This window comes from Rhododendron vialii, chromosome 13a, assembly GCF_030253575.1.
Source record: "Rhododendron vialii isolate Sample 1 chromosome 13a, ASM3025357v1".
In the NCBI taxonomy this organism is placed as follows: domain Eukaryota; kingdom Viridiplantae; phylum Streptophyta; class Magnoliopsida; order Ericales; family Ericaceae; genus Rhododendron; species Rhododendron vialii.
In genome coordinates, this window is record NC_080569.1 from 26,062,878 (window position 1) to 26,084,967 (window position 22,090).

Here is a 22,090-nt window from a genome sequence, read left to right on the forward strand (position 1 = left end):
AGCATGGCCCACCAGTGCTTCAGCTTTCATAATTCGATCGTAAAATGGAGTTAAACTATATGATAAGGACGTGGCATGTGAAAACAGAATTTCTCAACGCAAGTACATGTAAATTTCCATTGGGGAAGCACTTACCGTAGTTGGCCACGTGGCACTTCAATGGCCACAATACTGATGAATAGCTCATAGCCTCATAGGTTAACTCACCATCACTTGATTAGTGGCCAGGCCAGTAGTTGTCAAAGCAAAATGAACCCCAGAAAACGCTGTCCCGTATACACCAATTCAACAATAGAGCAACCATATATAGTACTTGCAACACTTAAAAGAACACCAGTGTCTAACCAATTTACGCACAAAGAGACAAGTAAGCTCAACAAACAGGATGGAACTTAATTTTCAATTGAATTAAAGGAGCACAATTGTATACACGTATTGAACTGACTATTGCAAGTGCAATGTACATGTGATTGACGCAAATTTCATACAAAATGTACCATGATGGTAGATAACAGTATCCCTCTCGAAATAATTAGTCACGATTAGAAAAATGCACCGCCAACTAACCCATGTGCAGAGAGATCCGTTGCTTCGTTGACAAATAGCGAGAGCAGCAAAATTCAAGTATTGACGACCAAGTGCCAGCAGCAGCCTTTTCAGAACTCTCAAACTATAATGCTTAGAGATGCAGAAGTGGTGAAGATGGCAGCAAAGAGTAGAAACCAGAAAGACAAAATTGGATATGGACATGGTTCTCTCATATAAATTCTGTTAGGTAATCAAATGAATTTCGTTGAAGAATCCAGCTGCTATTGACCCTTCCATGCCAATGGGCGTGGATGGCAAGGTAGGTTATGAGGCTTGCAGAACGAGATTTAGTTCTTGAGCACATTTTGCCAGCAAACCTCCCCTCCTGCAGCAAATAAAATTAAACAGAAAGAAAAACCTTAGAAATTTGGAAAAGACAAACTCAAAAATTTATGGTGGCAAAGCAAGAAATTCTAGTCGTTTCAAAATCAATGTCTCAAATGGCAGGAAAGAATAACCAAATTGGCTAGCTTATTGGCCAGAGCCCTCACACCTCACTAGAAGGTCCTGGTTTGAATCCTCCAACCTGTGTGTGGGTGTCATTCTCCTTGTATCTCTTTGGGATTTCTCTCTCCAAACAATTATGAAAGTTATATGACACAATTTTTCTTCATTGTGACTGATTCACAAGGCTTTATGGGATGTACTAAAATTGCAGTAAACTGTGTTTTGATACAAAACTGCATAATATTATTGGAGTTGGGTTTTGGTTATGGTTGGGCACAGTAAGACACACTATCAATAAAGCTATGCAAATCATTCTACGGAACTTAGATTGAGCTGTCGAGAACTGTGATTGTGTTGTCTCCCACCATAAAAGCATCCATAAGCCTGGCCTATTTTGAGTATTCAAACCTCTTCCCCATCCTAATGTCACTCCCACAATGACATACGTAAATAAACTCCCTACCACATGTCCTAACCACCTAACTAAGAACCTGTCTCAAAAGAAAGTAAAATAAAATGCATAATTTCACCTTCGCTCACCTTCAAACAGTGGCACCATTGATTCGAGAGATAAAAGCAGCTGCAATCAAATTTCAACAATATCTGTTGACAACTTATCAACAGGCCACTAAATGGCAAAAGAGCATTGCGGACGACACCTCAAACTTACACTTCATAACCCAAATTGACAAACAAAAAGTCAAGCCGCTTCTTTGGGCCCATTTGAGATCACTCATATGTTACCTTTTTAGATTATGGATTCCTAGAATATTGGCATAAAAGGCTTCAAAAAGTTCTTGATCTGCTTGGTACAGTTTTTATAAGCTGTGAAAAAAGTTTGTAAGTACTTGGTTTAATAAGCAAGTAGCTTTTCGTCAAGTGAATTCTTGATACCCCTAACAAGTTCAACAGGGACACTAATGTAAATTGAGTGCTATTTGGTCCATACATATTTACGGTGCCAAATAAGTTTAAAAAAATACAAATCGGAACTTATAAAAAGATCACTTTCCCAGGTCAAATAAGCAAAAAGCCCAATACGTGCTTATTTAAACTTGCTACAAAACACTATCACGTAGCTTTTTAAGCAAATGAATTAATAAGTTTGCTTAATAGTGCCAACTAACAGAGGCATCATACCTTACAAGCGCGGGAAGAATATTCTGGATCTTTTGGAGCTGGATAGAGCATTGATTGCAGCATTTGAGTCTGTGCATAAAAGTTTAAAATTGCAGTTCATAATCCATGCAAGTAATACACAGGCATTGACAGCCATACATTTAGGAGGGAACCATAGAAAAGGTTGAACCTTTGTTCTGCATGAAGATCAACGCCAACGGCTGGAGGTGCTGAAATGGTTGAACGGACTACTGGCCCAAAGACTGCTACGAGCTTCAATAGCATCTCCAGGGAAATATTGGCATGCCTAAAAAGATGCAACATAACTAAGGTGTGCTCACAGTAGAAGATGATTTTAAGGAGTTTGTTTCTTTAAGAATTATTTTAAACTCACAAAAGCATGCTCTGTCAAATATTCTATTAGCATAATGACCATTAGCAGGACTACAAATAGGTGGAGTCCTTTTGCTCCCCATGCCAAAACGAAAGGGCATAAGAACCATATGAAGAACTATAAGTTTGACAACTAACTAATATCTAAGAAAACTACTCCCTCCGTCCCTATTTGTTTGTCCATTTTCGGGATTCCAACTTTTTAAGGAGACACAATGATTACGATTGAAAAGCTTTGATTTTCCAAGAATACCCCTCACCTTTTTAGCATTAAATGAGGGTGCACATTCTCCAAGGCACAATTTTTTAAAAAGATAAAGGGCATTAATCGAACTTATATGAGTCAACTTCAAATTGGACAAACAATTTGGAACATCAAAAAGGGGACAAACAAAATGGCATGGAGGCAGTATAATATAGAGTTCAAATACATTTAACATGTTACTAGAAGGTCACTTAGTTAATTATCTGAACACTTGAATCTCTGACAAATACAAAACAATGTCACCATAAAGTCATAGGCCATAACCAACTATTTTGAAAAGATGTCACATCATCCAATGTCAATACTTCCGACCCCGGGCAACGTACATTTGCTGCTTATTAAATGTTTACCTTTCTATCTTGCTATCCAGTAAACACAAAAGCACAGGGAGCAAGCATGAGAACAAATCTAAGCTGAGAATCTCCATTTTCTCCATGAGAATGCTGATCAGGTCTGCTTGTACCTACACCACAACCTTGAGAAACTTAACAAGCATGGAATTGGTTACCAGTAGGAACCATCAGAAATAAAACAAGTAACATATTTGAAATCCTCCAATAAATACTGACAGAATGATCAGGAAACTTCTTCACAGCGTCTATAGCACCCTTAATATCATTCCGTTCCCAAAAATGCCGCACCACCTGCATTCATTACATTTTATTCAGTGTTGCCTAATATGAAACTAGATGGTGGAACACCATTCGCTAAAAAGGCAATAACAGTTCACAATAAAGGAATGGGTTGTCATAGATAATCAAGTTTGACAATCATTACAAACATACGGCAGCATCTATATCGAAACTGATTTGCATTTCCAATTAAAGACGGTATAAAAAGTCAACCTGTATGCTTCCAGAGGTCGATCTATTTATGCTCAGATGCACCTTTCCATGTCTAGTTGGAGACTGAGGAAAATTGCCTCATATATGATGCAATGTCATCAAGACAGCACCAATGCTAAAGACAGTAATCACCATATCCATGTCAAGTAGGAGCTGCTGAACTTACCTGCAACTTTGTCAAGCGGGACCGAAGGGTGCTTAACAATACATCATGATTCTGCATAAGATCCTCAGTATGATTAACATCATTAGCAGATGGCACCTTCTGTCCAGTTATTTGAGGATGACTATTCTGTAATTTGCCAAGTAGAATATTGAATATTAAGAAACTATCCACCAAAATCCAAGAATGTGCGAGCGGAAAAATAAAAACTGAAACTTCAAGTCTTACATTAGCTCCAGAACGAATCCCAATTCCTATCACATCAACAGTAAGATTACCAGCATTAAAAGAAGGCAACTCCCGTCCAGTTATTGGTGGATGTCCATTCTGTGAGTTGCCAAGTAGAATGGTGAATATGAAGAGACTATTCGACAAAATTGAAGAATATGAGATATAAGGAAAAAATCTGAAACTTCAAGCCTTAACCCACATAACATAGTTTCAGCATATCGTTAAGGATATGTAGTAAAGAAAACTCTCTGCATGTTTGAATCAGAATTTGGTTAATCCTCCAATGTCTTCAAGGATTTGGACTACACCATGAATGAATTAGCTGCTAATTGGGGAACTTAAATTTCGATATTGGCGGGCTATTTGTTTGTAATTGGTTGCTTGTTGAATAACCTCCCTTGGATGTAGTTTCTGGGTTACATTAGGTCTCACAATTCAACTGAACATGCAAGGTGCTTCATTTGCATTTTATTTCTTCTGACAGAGATCTTCATCTGTATTTAGGTCCCAACAGATACTTCTTTCTCTCTAAGGTATACGATACGTTCCTATGTGTATACGGTTGACATATCTACTGTTACATAAATTCAATGGATATGACATTCTTATTCCATGCATCCTTAGTTTTACTGTGCCTAGTTCGTAAGTTCGTATATCTCCACATATATGGCCAAGTAGGGATTTTTTTATCTCATCGTACATTTGGCTAAGTACAGAATCTACTACCGCATAATGCCCCGAGAGTTTACTAATACATATATATTATATAAATGAACATACATATGTACATGTGCACATATATGTATGTACATGTACATAGATATATCTATTAGTAAGCGCACACACACACATGTATGTATATCTATGGGACCGGTTCAACTCACACTACATTTGACACAAGTTTTGCGTGGGACCTTCACACAAATGATTGGAGCCGTTCAATTTATTTAAAACTCCCGTAAAAAATCAACTCATTTGGATAATGGTAAGGGCTTCATCGGTTCATTAGTTGATTCCTGTCAAATTTGATAGGATAAAAGTGAATGAGCCAATCAAGCCCTTACCGATATCCGAATGAGTTGATTTTTTTACGGGACCCTTAAAAACATGTTTTAAAAAAATTGAATGGCTCCGATTATTCGCGTGGGGCTCCGATTAGTTTTGTGTCAAATGTTGTCCCTTGAACCAGCCCTATATGTGTATATGTATACTTTTCATTTCTCGCACAGACGTTGATACCCTTTACTGGTACCTGCCATAGAGCTGAGATGGCTAGCATTGCCATATTGTCAAGCTACAAACTCTAACAGCTTCCTCTAATAGCTAGGAAAAGAGGAAATGCCAGGTGCACATTGTTGCCCTATTATTGTACTAATCGAAGATCACATACCTTCGCCCTTGCATCACTCAAGACTCACAGAAGATAAACACAACATTACATTGGGCGGGGGGGATCGTACCAGCATGGGGGATGTTTTAGCCACCTCAGATAAACTCTCAGGGCTTGTATCAGGTGCCTGAAATTCATCGATACTGGATCTCTCTTTCATTTCAAACCTCTCAACCAAAGAGCGTGTTCTTCCTCGTACAACTGCTACTGGCAAAAGAAAAAATCTGAACAAATCAAATTCTATCCAATGTGATCTCGAAAACTGTTTAAATAGCATTTGATAGCAAACCTCCATTCACATATTTAACTGCTTTTGTCCCTTCAGTGCCATTGAGGGACTCAGGACCTGAAAATAATGGCAAAACAAATCAATCTTCCTGAGCATTAGACTTGTAAAACCAAAACCGTCCACCCATAGTTGAACCAATAAGAAATATCATGCAAAGGACAAATCAAGCTACATAGAAGACCACAAAAGTTACCTAGAAATGAGCAATTAAGTATAGCCTACAGGTCTTATCAGATTTGTTGGTGTATGTTTGTGGCCCTTCGTAAAGCAGAATGAAGAACATGGAGCTATTGTGCTATACAAACGTAAAGTACGACACCGTATAAAGAGAAGAGGAGAGCTATAACAATGGGAGTAATTAGACAAGAAAGGAAAAGAAGAGTGAGATGCATAAAGTAAAATTAAACAACAAATGCTTAAGATAACATGTAAAGAATACGCATTGAGGAAGAGAAACAAGAACTCAACAGTTTTTTTTACTAGAGGGTGTCTTTGGTGATAAAACTTTGTCAAACTTCTGGGCAACACTCTTGATATCCAAATGCTTTTCCGCAGACATATCCTTAGCATTATCATCTGCTACAAGCCTGTCATGGAAGGTTGGATCCACTGCAGTATCACCGCTTGTTTTCCTATAAGGTTCAGATTCAGAAGGCACTGAAAGCATATCTGCATCAAATTTGGTTGCTGGTGGCCTCCGTACATGAGGTGGCCTGAGGGGCATACCAATGCCAGCCCTAGCAGAGGTATTCGATTCTCTTCGGGCATTGGTCGAGTCTTTTCCATCGGGACAATCCCGAGGTACAACACTAGGTACTATGAAGGATTTAGCATTTGTTTGCCCGACTGATTTTGCATGCACGCCAACTGCAGGACTCTGCTTCTGGTTTGGGAGGCTATTCATTTCCTTGGAATCAGATGGTGGTACAACCTTAGGAGAGGTATAGGACCCAGCTCTCTTTGAAGCAACTGGATTTGCTCCTGCAGCTTTATGCGGGACAACATGTTAGAGGATACGGAGAACAACTTGAAGCAAAATAGAGACAGGAAACTGCAAACTCCTATTCAAATGCTCCTATTGTCTGTGCTTTGGTCACAACACTATTGGTGAAGTGTAGTTTAGTAAACTTCTGTTAGTGGATTTTATACGAGAGAAGACATTTTGGATAGGCCCGATAGGGCTCGTAGTATTGACTCTTTTGAAATTTTACTTTCTGCCTTTTTGATGTATAAAGGTGACACCCCCCTTGGAATCCTTTAACCCACTTCCATACTTAAAAAGAAAACCCCCAATTTCAGCAACTACAAAAAGAAAACGGATTCAACCTTGTTTTGGCCTCAGCATGTACATCTGATATATGCAGGCTAACCTACTAGTTAAAATAGCCAGCACTAACAAAATACTTGGCCTGAACTGAATTCAGGCAGATTACACCTTCCGTACCCAACACTTCACCCCAGGGTGGAAAGAGATTTGTCAGTTTAGACAAGGTTACTTTCAGACTAAACTGGTCAACAAAATCCTGGTTGATGAAGATAACATGCTACGAATGTAGTATATCTCCGAAAGCAGACATCCAACCCAAAGACGGAGGGAGTAGTGGGCTATCGGAGGCAAGGCCACCCCCAATTTTAAAAAAACCCAAAATTACCTAACAATTTTTTAGGTATAAAAAATAACTTGTCGGCCTCCCCATAATTTGAAAGAGAGTTGAAAACTTAGACTGCAACAAAACTTCTCACATACAAACACACAATCTTTTCTCATTTGGGAACACAAATCAATTCTTAGTTCTCTTTCTGTGGGACAAAAAAAAGTCGCTTCTTTCTTTGTCCTAATTTTATTGGACCGTACCATGCCTCAATTTATCTCTCTTGATTTTCCCCTTCTCTTTAAGAGAATATGATTGGTTTTTATTTGTAGATTCGAGTAAGAATATGGGAATGGTGTATACAATTGATGGTATTTTTAAAAAAAATGTACATTGTCCAACTTCAGAAGTCAATATTGGACACCCCATATTAGAAATCCTGGTTCCGTCCCTGAACCAACCCAAATAAAAAGGGACAAGAAATGAAAACTGAATGGAAAGAAGTGAACTTGATGTGCAGATTTTCTTTGTAATGTATATATATTTGACTACAAGAATTTTCATATCGCTTGTTCAACTAAGTCAAAAACACATATCATCTATATAATATATCAACGGATATGTCATGAGATACTAATGTCAATTCACAAAAATCAGAAAAACTTACTACACATTTACATTCATCTAAATAGAACCAACATATGAAGACCTTGAAAATACCCTGTACTAATGGATATACCAAAAAAAGAGCAGATATAATTTATGAGGTGAGGGCAGACATGTTTGAGTAGAGGTGAAATGTGGGGGACACAAAAGAAGAGATATGCACTTTGTTTGGTTTAGATTTTAGAAAGTTATTTTTGAGAGTTGGAGTGGTAATGAGTGGAGAGAGATAGAGAGAAAGATTTATTGAAAACTGTGCCGAGAGTTGAGAGTTACTCTCAAAAAGTCCATCCAAGCAAAGTGATGATCATCCTGTACACAACTTCTGAATCAACACAGGATTGACAATAGATGACTAGGTATAATATGAAAGGAACGCCAAATATAACATTTTTGGCAAAGCCCAATCACTTCACTGTAACTGTTAATACTCACTGTCCACATATATCGTTTTTATTTCTTTAGTCTCATACTCTGGGGACGAGCAGCGCAAACTTGAAGCAGTCCTTCTATGAATCCCTACTTTCCGCAAAGGGCTTTCCTGGAGATCATGTTTCTGCTCAAATTGGCTATCTTGCTCAGGTAAAAGAACAACCCCATAGGGCTTGATAAGCTGGGAAAAAGAAAAATGAATAAGGACTTAAGAAAAAAGGGAAACTGAGATGCAGAAGAAAATAACTAACAATCTTTTGATTTTTAAAGTGAAAAGAGATAATCAAAGAAACTAAAAAAGAACTAGGTGAGGCACTGAGGTATAAACTGCGCAGTGCTCTAATTTAGCTGACTATAGCAAGAAAGAAGGGCTTAAGGAAAGAGAGAAATTGAAGATGCACAGGTAAAAGTGGAAAAAGCTTTTAAAGTGAAAAAAAGTTCAAAGAGAAGCGAAAAATAACTAGGAGAGGTAATACCGAAATATCTGCTGCCCAAACTGCAACAGAGTTCCGATAATATGAGCAACCCATGAGGTTACCATCATGGATACAGAGGTCACCCAGCGCTGACCATCCCATATCCACAGCATCATGACAAACTATAGGCTCCCATGAATAAACCTGCAATACCAGGGGCAGGGAGACACAAAAACTATTTTATTTTCCTAAAACCAAATCCTAAAATTAAGAAAATGGGAGAGTTCAGAACCTTTAAACTATCATCCAATCCACAAAACAGGGTTCTACCATCTGGGTGAAAGGTAATTGATCGCACTCCTGTTGCCTAGAAGGAAACAAGCAAAAGAAATATGCAAAATCACATCATCTTGTTGAAAAACAGTACAAAACCATGATTGCTAAGACTGTACTAGGTACTGAAAAAGGACCTTTCCAGAGTTCAGGCTAGAATTACACAAGCCCAGTTACCTCAGGTCTGACAGATCCAATCGGTTCAAAGGTCTCCAAATCCCAAAATTTCACTGTTCTGTCTGCTGAACCTGGAAAACATCTCACATATCACTACAACTTACCAGACAAAGAACTTAGAAGCAAAAATAATAAGCCAATTAGAGGGCCACTGAAGAAGCAAATCTTGTACTTCATCAGCTAACCTTTGATTTTGTTAACCGACTTCCAAGCAAATATCCGTTCGACATATTAAAAGCGAGCAACGCCTATGATTTAGGACTCATTACTTGACTGCCAGCAAGAGAAACTATTGGATTTACCTCTTCCCTTAATTTGCAAATGACAAAAATGAAATTCGAAAAAGATTCACTGCAAATTTAAGAATTCGTGTTAGGGTAATTGAAAAATGAAAATATTTAACAAATAGACCGGAGCAGACCAGTTAAAACTCCGATTCAAACTAAAAGTGACATTTCAGCATGAATAGTTGAAGTTGATCTCCTTAGGTATATGGAATTGTAGGGCCTTATAATGAAAATTCTTCTTGTCTCCTCGGAATAAAGTGAATCAAAATTTAAAACCATTAAGTCAGTTTGAACACACATATTCACACCAAGTATGTGAGCCAGATTGTTTAATATTAAAAATTTGTCTGACGTAAAATTTGAACTTGTGTCTAAGATTGCAAGCACTCAACATGCATATGCAAATGAAGCGCAAGCATACTAGGTATTAGTGGGGATTTTCTAATGGTTTACAATAAAGCATAAATCAAATGTACAGAAACATATCCAAACAAACATGTTGGCACTGGTTGAGGGAAAGAAATTGAGAGTGATTCAACCAAATCGCACTTTATTGCCCGCTGAGGACATAAAAATCAGAAGTGGTCCAGATTGCCACTAAGGTGTTTACATTGACTCGGGCAAAAATAGTCTCATGAGTCATGACCAATGCCATCTTTCAAAGAACAACTACTCGCAATCTTTGTCCTCAGTGGTGTGTCATTTAGGAGGAATGAGGAGTCTTTGCATCATCTGTTTTTGCATAGCCCATAGGCCTCGTCATTATGGAACTGATTCTTCCTTTTGCCACATGTTTCATGGGAGCTCCCAGCGTCTTGTTCAGAACTTCAGATGCTTTGGACTGATTTAAGGGTATTTGTTTGCGGTAAGAAGGCTAAAGCTTTGTGGATTTGTGTTACCTTCTCTCTTTTTTGGGTTCTTTATTGGAGGTTAATGCAAGGAACACCATGAGTATCTATGACAAGTACGACGAAGTTGTTTCTTTTATGGAAAGTGAAACGAGTGCAATATTTATCATCCTTTTGGGTCTCAGTTGGTATCCACACCTTTCAAAGGGATAACTTTACTATGGTTCTAAAGGGATAACTTTACTATGGTTCTAGATACTGAGGGCAGTTTTGTGACATTTAACTTAAAAGGCTTTGCATATTTTGTTAGTTTTTTGGTACTTTGGTGGATTTCTTGTCCTGTAAACTTCATATACGATGGTTCTCAAATTTTTGAAACCGGGACTGGACCATTAATCCACAGATCCTAATGGAAACAGATGGTTTGATTTGGTTCAGGCAGGGTCAACAATTCTCTCTGTTTTGGTTGAGTCTTGGTGTATATATACACAAATGAAAATATTTACTTGGGTTGCTGATAAAAATAACAAAGTAAGGAAAACAGAAATGATCTAGGTCCAAAGATAGAGCCGCTATGCCCTTAAACTGTTCGTCATTTAAAGGATCCAAGGTATTGTACAATGTCATTCACAAATCTTTGGACATCATCACAAGTTCAGAGGTAGTTACAAATCTTATAGCAAGCCATGAGTTGCACAATCATGTTGAAAAGGAATGGTGTGAAGTTGTAAACCACAAATTTCAACATTTAAACTGAACAACAAACCAAAGAAGAAAGAATTGAAAAGGCTAGAGAGGGAAATATGTACACAGTACACTGATCCAACAATAGATGAACATTTGTAAGCGGTAAATTAGCAAAGATGCTTAAAGGAGAATCCCCCTGTATTGGAGCCCTATACCCACCTGTTGCCAAAAGGAACTCAAGGGGATGGAAATCTAGGGATCGAATATGTCCTTCATGGAACTTAAAATCATGCAAGAGCTTTCCAGCAGTTAGGTCCCATACCTGTCCACGAAAAACGACACCATCAAAATTGAGATTGATAATTAAGAAAGCTGATTTGCAGCAGCATTGCCGGCAACAAGTCCAGTATCATACCATTGTCTCTATATATTAGCCCAGTATGACATTACCTTTACAACATTATCAAGTCCACCAGATACTACCCAACGACCATCAGGAGTGAATTTAACTGCACTAATTCCTTGAGTATGACCCTTGTATGTGTGAATGCATCCTTTCTTTCTGGTATCCCAGACCTTTAGATTAGTATCCATGGCACCAGAGGCAAAAAATTCACCAAATGGATGGAATTCAACAGCAGTGCAATTGGATCTGTGTCCAGTAAGAGTGCGAACCACTACACTTCAAGAATAATAATAACTAGATTAGAATATACCACCTACTCTCTTAAAATTAGTGCTATCAACAGATTGCATAAGCGGAAGGTCTCAGCTACACAAGAAAGATGCACTGGTTCCACTATTTGCAAATTAGACGTTCATAGTTCACATTTAATGATTACTGACTTCTGGGCTTCTGTTAGTTCATAGAAACTGAAACGGTGAACCACAGAGTTTAATACAGTACCCTTTTTTTCCCTCTAATTTTGCAAAATGAAGAACACCACAACTTACTCTTTGTTTCTTCTAGATCCCACAACTTGACTACACCAGCAGAAGCTCCAGCAAGAACTAAAACCTCTGCAGAATTAAATGTTACAGATTCTACTGGACTCGCATGACCAGATAGGCCCTGCACATAAACACAACAAAGACAACCTTAGTTCATCATATTAAGTAATCGTTAATGCCTCAGACATGACACCATAACATAAAATCTTCCAGACGCATAAGCTCGCAAACTTTCAACCTATGAAGCACGGGTACTTTCTAAAACCCCGGTGTAGTCGTAAGTAGCCGTACCCAACACAAAAATGAAACTAAGTTGATAAGTCTCCCTTTTTCTATGCTTAGCCTGATTGTAAAATCACAATTCTGGTCTATAAGTTTTTTAGTAAAATGGCATTAAACACTAATTTACGACTTTTGTTTGATGTTGAATTCCTAATTGCCAGAGTCCTTTAGCTATTATCATTATTTGAAGTGTATTATTACGTTTAAGAGTGTAATACATTGCTCAGAATTATAAAGAAGGATTGTTATAGATGTACCCGCACGGTCATACCTACATTTTTTAGGGTTTGCCGTATCGACATACCCGTATCGTATGGGTACCCGGACACGTGCTTCTTAGGTTTCAATGAATACATCAATGACATAATGAGAGCAGGTGATTTACATGCACCTTGCCTAAAATCGGAATGAACATAAATTCAGCAACACATAGTCTAAACAAAGTTCAAAACTCCAACACAGATATATAGCAAGCAGAACAAGAAGAAACACAGCTTTCAGGCACATAACAGAACACCCTTATTCTTCTTGAATTTCCTAGTTTTTAAATATTTTCTTCTATAAGCAACAAAGTCAGAATTTTTCCAACCGAAACTCACCAGTTCCTCAAAATTTATGTAAATATTTTAAATGCCCTTGTACAACTCCATAATTTCTCACGCAATTTCTGAATGACTTCAAGAAAAACAGCAAATGACAACTTAAAACGCATCGTGGCCATTTTCCGGTCACACAACACATTCCAACTTACAAATTATAAGGAAATTCAAGGTCAAAAAATTTCAATGAAAATATTACTATTAACTTCTTTTCCAAATAGTTTTCAAAAATTTCTGTAATATTGAACTATCAGCACAAAATATCGGAATATATCAACGGCTAAAACACAATACCTCTAAATCAACCAAAATTAGCAAATCTCCAATAATCTATAAATCCCACACTTATCATTGGATACTATATCTTTAAAATTCCAAGTTGGAACTCACCATTAAAGAAGTCGACTTGCCAATCGACCAAAGATTCACCTTCTGATCATCCCCACCGGTGGCGAAAAGTCGACAAGTCTTCTTCCCAATACTAAGACAGTTCACACTCCCCGAATGGGCCACAAACTCCTCTATTTCCAACCAAGTCAAGAAAACAAGCTGATCAAATAATAACTACAACCGAACTCATCCATCAACTTCACGTCGAAGGTTCAAATATGACCTCCATTTGGTTGCCTACAAAATTCAAGAAAAACAAAACACACACCAAAACAAGAAAAAAGAAAAAAAACTGAACCTCAAAGTTTCTCCGTGCTTATCCAATATCTTGATCGGGCAAAATCCAACCAAAGACATGAGTGAATATTCCAATCTTAATTTTATCGATCTCCACATCTCAACAGACGGAAAAGATACATTTTTTCTACTTCACATCTAAGGTTTTAAAAAAATTAATGTTTCCCGTTTCCGAGAAAGTGAAGGAACAAAAACACACACACACGGGGGCGAAAGAAAAAAAAAAAGACTTCAAGATTTCTCAGTTACGCCCAATTGCACTTAATCCAGCAACTTGAATCACTTGACTGATCTGAATACGACTAAAGACGTAAGCTATTAGTTTTCTTTTTTCTTTATTTTTGACATTTTTGATCTTCTTACCGACTAAACATCGACTCTTAAGAACATTAACAATTACATCTAAATTTTTCGATCTTGTTATCATAAGCTACATACATTTTTCAAGATAACACAGCACAGTTCAGAATCAATAACAGAAAACCCTAGAATTGGGTCAAAAAGAAGGCAGAAAATTTTGAAAAAGGATACGCAGTTTATATCCGCGTATCGCCATTTCCGGGGAGACTGAAGCGTCGTCGTCTTGGTCGTCGTCGTCGTTCAGTTGACCTGAGGCTAGCGGTTGGAGAGAGAGAGAGAGATTCCACTTTTCTGTACAAATGGGTACCTGTATGTGTGGGTGGGAAAATCCACCGGAGAAAGAGGAATTCCTGGATTTGGATTCAGATTGGGAATCCACGAGAGAGAGAGAGAGAGAGAGAGAGAGAAAATTCTTTCCGCTAATTTTGACAGAGACGCGTCTGCTAGTACTATTTTAGCTGCTTTGTTGATTAGACTTGAGAGAGAGAGGGAGGGAGAGAGAGAGAAAGAGAGAGAGGGAGGGAGAGAGAGAGAGAGATAGACTGGAATTTCAGACAAAACTTTGAATTTATTCCTAAAATGATGGTGGCAATCTATTACATTAATTTCAACAAAAAAAAAAAGTAGTGATTTTCGTGCTTTAAAATGGAGTAATCGCATTTTCTTTTTTGTTTTTATTTGCTTGGGGTTACAGTATTTATCCTTTAACGATCTCATTTTTTGACATATTTAAGGTTAATATTGTATTTTTACAAATCTACAAGACAAAAGGGGGATGGTTATAAAAAACAGGAGTGTGAAAACCCTCCGAAAAATACATGAAACTTTATTGTTAATTAATGTACTATGAGATTCGTATTTTGTGAATTTGTGAACTCTAAAAATCAATTTAAAATGTATTACTCCCTTCGTCGTGAACGAAAGAACGTGCAATTTTTGAATTAAAATAATAGTACACTTTTGTGCTTTAATTTTTTTGACACCGAATTAAATTTGGGTACAATTTGTTTTTTTACCAACAGTATGGGATGCATCTTCTATCAATAAAAACAATAATATAAAATGGAGGGAGTAATTAATAAGAGGGTGTAGATCATTGTAATTCTTTAATTTCATTTTCTCACAGTAAAACACCATGTGCACATTATGGGCTCAACCAACAATACAAAAATAATCATAGAGTTCACATGGAGTAATTTGTAAGAGATTAAAGAGATTTTGTAAATAAAATAATTCAGTACTTAAAGTTACCCAGACCCACATACTGGACTTCATCAAATTTACCTCTTCCGTCCTTAAATTAATGTCCAAAATGCAATTTTAAATTTTTAAAAAGGTAAATTTTATTTGTGAAAATGTTTTAATTTTCTTTGCAAAAATCAAATAGATATCAATAAATTCTTTCAAACTGTAAAAAAAAGTTTGAATTTTTTTAAAAAAAATATTTTTTAAAATGTGGACCGAACATCTATTTTGGAATGGATTGATTAATGTCTGGTCATTATTCTATGCTACTCCGTGACGTGTACGCATGAGGAACACCCCGGCCCCTAACCCCGCTCCAGTGGACCGGTGGCCAAGGTTTGTTCTTTTCTGTTTCTTTTTTTTTTTTTTTAACTTTTTAATTTCATCTCTTCCCCCCTTTTTTAAGTGGCTGAGAAATCAGATCCGACCTACGTGGTTTGAGAGAGCGTAACGGGGCGGATTTGAAGCTGTTCGAGCGGGCCGGGTGCCCTACCATGCAGGAATCTTTAAAACTTGATGACTACCTGACCCAACTCGTGCCCTGTGCGGGTAGATTTGTTCATCTCTTCTTCTTTAGTGTCATTTCGTTTTCTTTTTAAATCTTCTTTTTCAAAAGAATGTAATTTCAAACTCAAATATAATACAAACGAAAAATATTTTTTTGCACTGTTTAAAAAATCTCAATAAAATCTATCAAATAAAATCCATATTTGTAGGAAAACTGTTTGCATAAACACATGTTTTTGAGCTTGAAATTACATTCATTTTCAAAAAGTTTTTTTTCCAAAAAACTGGAACGGAGTTAGAAATTTCTCTCTCTCTCTCTCTCTCCAACCCTCCATCTCCTTCTGATACATACATTTTGTTATGGTTTCTTGGTGATATTAAGGGTCTAAATCTAGAGTTTAGGTTACTAGTGATTAAATTATTTTGCTATGTAAAATACTTGTTTTGGACCAATTTGGTATAAGGAGAATTTATTTTGATTAATTACAGTAAATCAAATTTTTGGTTGCGGTTTCAACTTGAAACTGCAAAGGATTCTCAACCAATTTATCAATTTTAATACCCACCAAAGTCGACGAATTGGTTGATATTTTCACAACTCCACGTCCATTACATCTTGCACGTATGTTGTTTTGATCATGATCAACTGGTGACGAAAATACAGTAAGTACCTTTGTGGTGGTGGGATCTATGAATTAGAGCAAGTTTATCAGAGGAGTTAAAATAACAATTTTAGCTATTTTACCGAAGAAGAATAGAAAAAAGAGGTTGCAGCAGAGGAGGAGGAAAACAGAGGAGGAAAACAGGGGAGGTAAAATAGCTTTCAAGAATTGGTTCGGTATTAATACTAACCACTGTTCACTAGGAATCCTAACTCTCTCCCCCCCCCCCCCCCCCCCCCGGGCTCTCTCATATTATAATAATAGAATAAAGAAAAAAAATATGAGTAGGTAAAATAAAAAATGTGCACTGTTCATGAGTTTTTTTTGCTAATAACTGGTAAACTTGCTCTGAAGGCCCCCTTTGGCTAAATTTTGTGATGGTTTTTTGTGACGGTCTTTTTTTGGTAATTTTCTCGCAATTTTTAGTAGATTTGGGTACAATTTTTACATCACATCGTTTGGATCGACGAGAGCAATAGAAAAAATATAAAAACATGAACCATATTTGAAAAAAGTTTACTAAAGATGAACCCAATCCTCCATACCCCTCCAAATCCTTAATTTTTGCCCTTATTCCGCATTTATTCTGCATTTCCAGTAACGAGCCGAATTGTTCTTCTCATAAGCCTTGCAGAGAACAACATTCTTGTAAAAAAACTAGTTTGGTTGGACATGGATAGGTTCGTGAATTGATTGAATTTTTGTTCTATGAAATGTGTGGTAAATATAATTTTGAGCTAAAATCATGAATTTTAAATGATTCGTTCATGTAATTCTTGATATTCAATCGATTTCAATTTTCACAGTATGTAGTGCACTCTAAGATTTAAGAGATGAACGATTCAGATCATTATTAAGAACACGAAATAAGGACGAAATTAAGGGTTTGGAGGGATATGGAAACAAAATATGAAACCAATGGGCACATGAAAGGGCAAATATGGTATAATTAGTGAATGCCATGTGCAACTAGACATTTCCTATAAAATGCAAAATCTCATATTTTCCTTGATCCCAAGCACAATTTTTATAATGGGTGTGGTACAAGTATTTTTTGCTTGATCCCAAGCACAATTTTATAATAGGGGTGTGGTACAAGTATCTTTTCCTTGATCCCAAGCACAATTTTGTAAGGTACAAGTATTTTTTGCTACCAAACTTCGTTGCAAGCATTAAAATTAACTTGCACACTTACCCCAAGAGAAAGGCAACTTGCATATTACGGTTACAAATTAAAGAACAATTTCCAAACTAAGGCCTAGAATTCATGATTAATTTTGCCTGCATTTTGCCAATGAAGACCCTTTACGATCTTTTATATCTTGACCTTTTAATGAATACTTCTAAATAGCATGCTGACATGCCCTAAGGTGGTTTTGGGACGTTAATGCCACAAAATATTTTTGACAACTGAATATTTAAAATAAAGTACAGCCCTTTAGGCTCGTTTGTGTAGATTCGGCTTGTTTAATAAACAAATTGGGCTCGGCTCGTTTTTAAATGAGTTGTGCTCGAACACTACAAAACTCGACATGCATGGCTCGGTTCGTTTAAATGAGTCACTCGACGTAGTGCTGAAGCAATTTAAATCCATGATGTGTTCAGAATGTGTGTATTAAGATGAAAAATGAAGAGAAAGGAAGTGATAGAGAAACCATGAGGAAAGAACATAACAACTTAACCTAACCAAGGAAATGAGCCAAGGAAAAAAAAAAGGGGGTGGAAAGGAAAATCTTATTGCGCTTTTTTTTCGTTTTCTGTTTCTATCGGTGAATATTCGTTCGAACCCTACCTGCTCTTTTGTCCTCACCGCACCATCCAGTGATTTATTTGTTATTTTTAATGAACTTAACATCTAATGACCTATCATTAGATTCATTAGAAATCAAGTATCTATTATATTTTTTGAAGAATAGTATTCCATATTTTTAATGCTTCAATGTTGGAAACCATCATTTTTTTTTTCATAAAAGTGGTATCGGAAAAATCCGGCATAACCGTCGCCGCTGTCATCTCCTGTCTCCATTGTTACCGAAGAAATCGGAACCCACGCAATGAAATCCGATTGACCGCAGATTTTGACGGTGGTCAATCGAAAAATACAAAAAAAAAAAAAAAAAAAGGGAGATAGATCTCATCTCACATGACAAGAGCATCTCAACCCATTACCCCGAAGAAGGAATGATAGAGGAAAGGGATAGAGAGAGAGGGGTGGAAGAGAGAAGCCTGTGGAACTCTTTGCGGGCCGGGAAGTGTTGGGCCTAAGTTCCTGGCCCAACTCGTGGGAGAATGAGAGTGGAAGACATCTTATGGCCGTCGCTCAATGCCACGTGTGTGCCAAAGTGGCAATTCTCCGCACGTGGTCTAGAGAAGATATTCAATGTCCTTGAGGCAACATTGAGCACGAATGATCACACCCTTTAGCGTCTAGGCTTCACACCAATACGGGGTTTAGGTTCATTCTCAACCTTGCCCCAGGGACATTGAATAATTTCTCGTCTTGTGGTACAGTGCTAATAAGGTGGGCAAGCCCTCAGATTCAAAACATACACTACAAATTTGTAGTATTGTTTCAGATATAATTTAATTTTTTTTAAATATTGTCTGTACTAGGCCATTTGTGCCTAGCTAATGAAAATGAAAATTTAATTAAATTTGCGAGTAAATAGGTAGTATAGCTCAACAGAACAAAATAAATCAGACCTAATAAGTTTTTAACCCAAGAAAAAAATTAATTTTGTTTTAGACAGAAAGAGATATGCATTGTGAAAATTTTCTATACAATTTTGTCATCGTAGAAGCCTACATTGAAATCCTGGAACCGCTCTTGCTTAAGACAGTTACGTAATGATATTATGCTTAAGACAATTGCGTAATGATATCGTGCACATGAGATAATTACGAGGACACAGACTGAGCACAACGTGCTTGGAGAGGAAATTACTCTCTCAATGTACTATAAAAAATACACAATGGAACCCTAAAGAGGCAAGCCTTGGCGCTTCTTCTATAGAGTACTTAATTGGAAAACAAAGGTGGACTTAAGCATTAGTGTAATGACCCGCCCTAGCTGACCTACTAACCATTCGTCTAAGCACGTGGTTCAAAAGATTAACCTCAATTTATTAGTAGCTGGAAGGCCTTTACTTATATTTCACTTTACATTTCCCACATCCACCGATGTGGGACTCATTTATTGGTGTGGTGGGTTTACATACAGAGAGAGAGAGAGAGAGAGAGAGAGAGAGGGGAGAAGAGAAGAAGAAGGGAAAAACCTAGGGTTTGATCTTGCTTGACTCGTTTAGAAGCCCTAACTTGGTAATTCGTGTCGTGTTTCTTCTACTTGAATTCATGTTCTTTATGTTGGATTTCATGCTCTAGTAGTTAAATTCATGCTTTAGATGGTTGATTACAAGTTGAATTTGTGTAGTTTAAAACATGAATTACTTGGTATTGAAATCTGCAAAATTGAAAACCTTATATCTGACCTGATTTTGGGGATTTTGTTGAGGTAGTTCTAAAGCTCTAAAATTCATGAGAGTTTCTTTATGAGTCTTTTGAATGTGGTAAAAATTTTAGGACGAAATTCAAACTATTGAGTTCTGTAGAAATTCGTAACCTTGCTGTGCGCAATTTCGGAACTGTGCTGACTGCATTAACACATGTTGGGGAAACGACTATAATTTTTAGCTCGAGTGACGAAATTGCAAACCGTTTTCTGATTTTAGGACTAACTCATAAATCACAAAAAATGCATAAAGACTGTGCCTTAGCTGTTTTTGTGGAAGGTCAGTTTTTGAGTTGAAGTTAAAGCTGCAGATTATGTTCTCTTGAGGCTTGTTATGTAGTAACTTCATAATTTTACCCTAGGATCTTATGTTCATTAAAAATAGACTTGTTTGACATCTTCTAATCATGTTTTTTTGCCTAATTGTCATAGGAGGTTTGTGTGACATGTGAATTGAGGTGAGTGACTTAATACCCAAATCACATGGTTTATTGCAAGTTTTTCACTTCAATGATGTTTAATACTACTTTGATATGAATACCATGGAATATTAATGAAAGGTGAACATGTTTTATATCTATTAAAGGCATCCTCCCACGTCCCAACGTGCTAGGAGACAGTCTAAAAGGCTAGCAAGACATGACTATTATATTAGATAACAAAAGACGTCTTAACTTATCCACTACCGGGGACGCCTGGTAGACATGAAATGAAATGAATGAAGGATGTGCACTATTATTCTATGTTGCTATGAAATGAGATTCCTTTTCAAATGGTTTTATCATTGTCCATGGAAAGCATGTAAATTGTGTATTAATCATTCATACGAGTTTTGGCTTATGTAATTTTTCACCTTTCAGGCAATGAGGCATAAAGTGCCAACTCTTGGGATATACTTGCATATGTGGACACGTCGATAGGGCTTTTGTACTATGTAGATGTTTTTGACTTGTTATAATTATAGATGGCTTGTTAAACTCTTGTAATATGCATAGCTCTGGGTGGATTGCCATGTAGCAATCCTTATGTGAAGACATCTGACTTTCGTCGTTATGTAATAAAATGCGGTTTTGCTTCTGCTATTCGTACTTGTATCCCTGAAGGCTCTAACCACAGCAAAGTGCCAGTGATCCGATCACTAAGGCCATATCAAAGTTAAACATCTTATTAGCAAATGACTAAAAGAGACACAAATACAAATAGTGGAAGCAAAACCCCAATTTATTACAAAACGACAAAAGCCCATATGACTATAAGGATCGCTACATGGTAAACCACCTAGAACTATGCATATTAAAAGAGTTTAACAAGTCACCTATAATTACAAGAAGACAAAAACATCTACATAATACAAAAGCGCTATCTACGTGTCCACATGTACAAGTGTATCCCAAAAGGTACCACGTTGCCACTTTACACCTTGTTGCCTAAAAGGTGGAGAATTACATAAGCCAAATCTCGTATGAATGATTAATACGCAATCACATGTTTTCCATGGACAATGATAAAACCATTTGAAAAGGAATCTCATTTCATAGCAACATAGCATAGTAATGCACATCCTCTATACATGAAACATCCTTAATTCATTTCATATCTACCGGGCGTCCCCGGTAGGGGATAAGTTAAGACGTCTTTCATTATCTAATATAATAGTCATGCCTTGCTAGCCTTTTAGACTGTCCCCTAGCAAGTTGGGACGTGGGAGGATGTCATTAATAGATATAAAACATGTCCACTTTTCCTTGATATTCCATGGAGTTCATATCAAAGTATTAAACATCATTGAAGTGAAAAGCTTGCAATAAACCATGTGATTTGGGTATTAAGTCACTCACCTCGATTCACATGTCACACGAACCTCCTATGACAATTTTAAACAAGTCTATTTTTAGTGAACATAAGATCCTAGGGTAAAATTATGAAGTTACGTAGCTAGCCTCAAGAGAACATAATCTGCAACTCTAACTTCAACTCAAAACTAACTCACAGAAACAACTAAGGCACAATTTTTATGCATTTTTTTGTGGTTTATGAGTCTAGTTTCCAAAATTAGAAATCAGTTCGCAATTTTGTCGCTTGAGCTAAAAATTATAGCCGTTTCCCAACACGTGTCAGTGCAGT

The 22,090-nt window shown here is 37.0% G+C and overlaps 1 protein-coding gene across 4 annotated transcripts; it reads right to left on the reverse strand.

Moving 5' to 3' along the window:
* Nucleotides 1-383: 383 nt before the first annotated feature.
* On the reverse strand, nucleotides 384-14,580 carry LOC131312770 (katanin p80 WD40 repeat-containing subunit B1 homolog KTN80.2-like). Of its 4 annotated transcripts, XM_058340739.1 has the most exons (20): nucleotides 14,216-14,542; nucleotides 13,388-13,518; nucleotides 12,120-12,237; nucleotides 11,616-11,842; nucleotides 11,385-11,487; nucleotides 9,344-9,414; nucleotides 9,126-9,200; nucleotides 8,894-9,037; nucleotides 8,421-8,598; nucleotides 6,199-6,717; nucleotides 5,731-5,787; nucleotides 5,512-5,648; nucleotides 4,049-4,147; nucleotides 3,824-3,949; nucleotides 3,382-3,456; nucleotides 3,163-3,275; nucleotides 2,345-2,461; nucleotides 2,176-2,244; nucleotides 1,576-1,615; nucleotides 384-913 (listed from the first exon to the last, which is right to left on the reverse strand). In XM_058340739.1, the coding sequence occupies exons 1-20, from the start codon at nucleotides 14,238-14,240 to the stop codon at nucleotides 758-760; spliced, it is 2,580 nt and encodes an 859-aa protein (XP_058196722.1). In that variant the 5' UTR covers nucleotides 14,241-14,542; the 3' UTR covers nucleotides 384-757. The 4 variants fall into 4 exon arrangements, with proteins under 4 accessions (XP_058196722.1, XP_058196725.1, XP_058196724.1 ...); XM_058340742.1 differs by lacking the exon at nucleotides 1,576-1,615 and having other exon boundaries at nucleotides 14,216-14,580; XM_058340741.1 differs by lacking the exon at nucleotides 1,576-1,615 and having other exon boundaries at nucleotides 4,049-4,149; nucleotides 5,490-5,648.
* Nucleotides 14,581-22,090: the final 7,510 nt, after the last annotated feature.